The sequence below is a fragment of the Bombina bombina genome, chromosome 1 (genome assembly GCF_027579735.1).
Source record: "Bombina bombina isolate aBomBom1 chromosome 1, aBomBom1.pri, whole genome shotgun sequence".
NCBI lineage: Eukaryota > Metazoa > Chordata > Amphibia > Anura > Bombinatoridae > Bombina > Bombina bombina.
In genome coordinates this window covers 1,518,205,576-1,518,208,620 of record NC_069499.1, presented here as the reverse complement: position 1 = coordinate 1,518,208,620, position 3,045 = coordinate 1,518,205,576, and the positions used below count along the sequence as shown (strand labels likewise).

At 33.8% G+C, this 3,045-nt stretch overlaps 1 protein-coding gene across 1 annotated transcript; it reads right to left on the bottom strand.

Moving 5' to 3' along the window:
- Positions 1–1,019: 1,019 nt before the first annotated feature.
- SMIM36 (small integral membrane protein 36) lies at positions 1,020–1,283 on the bottom strand. Its single transcript, XM_053721587.1, has one exon. It carries the CDS (start codon positions 1,281–1,283, stop codon positions 1,020–1,022), a length of 264 nt encoding a protein of 87 aa, XP_053577562.1.
- Positions 1,284–3,045: the final 1,762 nt, after the last annotated feature.

Below are 3,045 nucleotides of genomic sequence, written 5' to 3'. Positions count from 1 at the left end.
CAAATGGAACATCAGCCTATCATCTATCTATCTTTCTATCTATCTATCTATCTATCTATCTATCTATCTATCTAATCAGTCTCTATCTATCTACTATTATTCAAGAGCCTAATTAATTAGCGTAGTTATGCAGCTCAGATGCATCCTTGTATGTCATTTTCAGGGTAAGACATTTTTTTTTAAATCTATTTTGCTGTAATTTTGTCTAAAACAGATTGTAAATAATAGGTAATAACCCCAATAACTAGGTGTATTCATGCATAGACAGTGACATACACACTTCTGGATGCTTCACAAAAATTGTTTCGATATATATACATAGACAAGAACTGGATGCTCATTTTTATCATTTTCTCTTTCTACATAAACCTTTAAACATAGTGATGAGTGGAAAATGATCACCATAGTTTAGCAGTAAGTGAAAGAAAGTTACTAGTGGAATAGGAAAAATCTATATGTTGCTCATCTGATGACTTACATTGCAATGCGATGTCCTAATGCTCCAGCTCCAGAAATGATGACAATATCCATCTCTGTATTTAATATATATTTAAATTGACAAACATTTTAAAATTGTTTGGAACCCTTTGGCTGCCAGAGAACCCATCAGCCCTGAATGGTAGCCAAAGGGTTATGCTTCATACATCACTAAACACATGCCACAGCTTAACATGATGCAATATATTTAAGAATTTATTTTTTTGGATACCATCCATTTGGTCTGGAATTGCTCAGAAACTAAAGTTGAAAATCACTGCTTCTACATTCCAGTAAAATTTCCCAATCTATTATTTGTAGCTACATATTCAAGTCAGTATAACAGGCCTCAACAACTCAGCAACATGTAACGTACATTAGAATCATAATCTTCTGTTATTAAACAAAACATGAGCATATGCAACCGGCTTACATCAGGTTAAAACCATATACGTCTCATTTCCTACTTACTTTGCAAATGTTCTCTTCCGCAAACTGGAAAAAGTCATCACAAAGGGCTCCTGAATTGATTGATAGACCCCTCAGACAACAGTGATTCTTTTTTCCAATATATGTGATTTGCTGTTGTAAGGTTTCCCCCAATTCGCACTCTGCTGCATTACCACTAGGCGTATAGGGGCCCTATTTTCGGGAACGTTATCTGGAGCATATTCCTTACTCGGATCCTTCCCCCTGCAGTCATAAAGCACGCAGGATACAAGAAAAACCAATAGTAAAATGACATAACTGGCCACTAGTATTATTAAGTTTAAAGTTACAGGATCAATTTCTAAATAAAACTCCATTATATCCCATTCTAATGTTGTGGTCCAGAAGATGCCACTGTCTTTTGCTTAATGGAGAAGGCAGTTAGTAATGGTGAATGGAGCATAACGGGTGCGTAGGCTGTGTGTTAAAAATACATCTAATCCTTTCCTCTCATTTCTGTCCTGCATGATTAAAGCTGCTCAGTTTAATAACTTAATCTCCTTCTTTAAAAACCACATAGTAGATGCATTTCAGTGATTGAAGAGAAAGCATACTCATATTGCCACTCAAAGCCGATTAAAAACCAGGATTCTACCAACTGCTATAAGTATATTGAAGCATTATATTGACAATAAACAGATCCCCTGGCATTTAGCACAAGATGTTCTTCAGCTTCTGTTATTTCCAAGAAAATTCTATGGAAGTTCCCCAATGTATTTAGCTTACCATATTAGGATACGCCATGAGTACAACAATTATTGTATCAGGGAAATATTCTGCATTATTTTTATTAAATATTAGTAATTTATTATGTAATGTGCTTTAATTTTAGATTATCTTATTCATATTTCTTACAATAGGAAATTTTTTTGTAAGATCAAACAATCAATAAATCTATCTATCTGTCTGTATCTATGTATCTATGTATCTATCTATCTATCTATCTATCTATCTATCTATCTATCTATCTATCTATCTATCTATCTATCTATCTATCTATCTATCTATCTATCTATCTATCTATCTATCTATCTATCTATCTATCTATCATCTATCTTATTCACTCACTCTGTCTCTCTCTCTCTCTCCCTCCCTCTCTCTCTATCTATCTGTCTATCTATCTCTGTCTATCTATCTTTTTGTCTGTATCTATGTATCTATCTATCTATCTATCTATCTATCTATCTATCTATCTATCTATCTATCTATCTATCTATCTATCTATCTATCTATCTATCTATCTATCTATCATCTATCTTATTCACTCACTCTGTCTCTCTCTCTCTCTCTCTCCCTCTCTCTCTCTCTCTCTCTCTCTCTCTCTCTCTCTCTCTCTATCTATCTATCTATCTATCTATCTCTCTCTCTCTATCTATCTATCTATCTATCTATCTATCTATCTATCTATCATTTATCTATCTCTATCTATCTATCTGTCTGTCTGTCTATCTATCTGTCTGTCTGTCTCTCAATGTTCGTCTGTCTGGGGGGTCAATCACAGCCCGTTTTATCTAATGATTTTTCTACAAAATTTACCATTAATTTTTATGAATTCATTGTAGAATTATGACAGTTTTCATTTGATTGTTTTTGTTTACACATAATGAAATTGGAAACAACATTCGTACCATTTGTTATCTGGGTTTGTATTGTTAAATGCAGAATTAATACAACAGAGATACTCTGGATATGACTATATCATCCCTTTAAATGGACACTAAATAATAAAAACGCTAGCCATAATGATGTATTCAAGGCAAAGATAAGCCTAAGAAAAATATTCAGATATTTATCATGTAGGTTGGTTTCTCAACATACTTTGTATCTTTATCTTCTGCCAACAAGGGACAGACATAAATTAATTACTTTATTTTGCTCAGTGTTAGATTTGTGAAATCTGCATTCTGCACTTCCATTTCATATAGGATTAACAAAACATACAATTTTCAGAATTAACATTTTATTCAACTACTAGTCCTAAAGCACGTTCACACGGGCCATTTTTTGCAGTAAAGCGGTCCCACCCCTTGCGCTATCTCCCTCCCCCTCTCTTTTGCTCTCTCTCCCCTCTCTATTGCT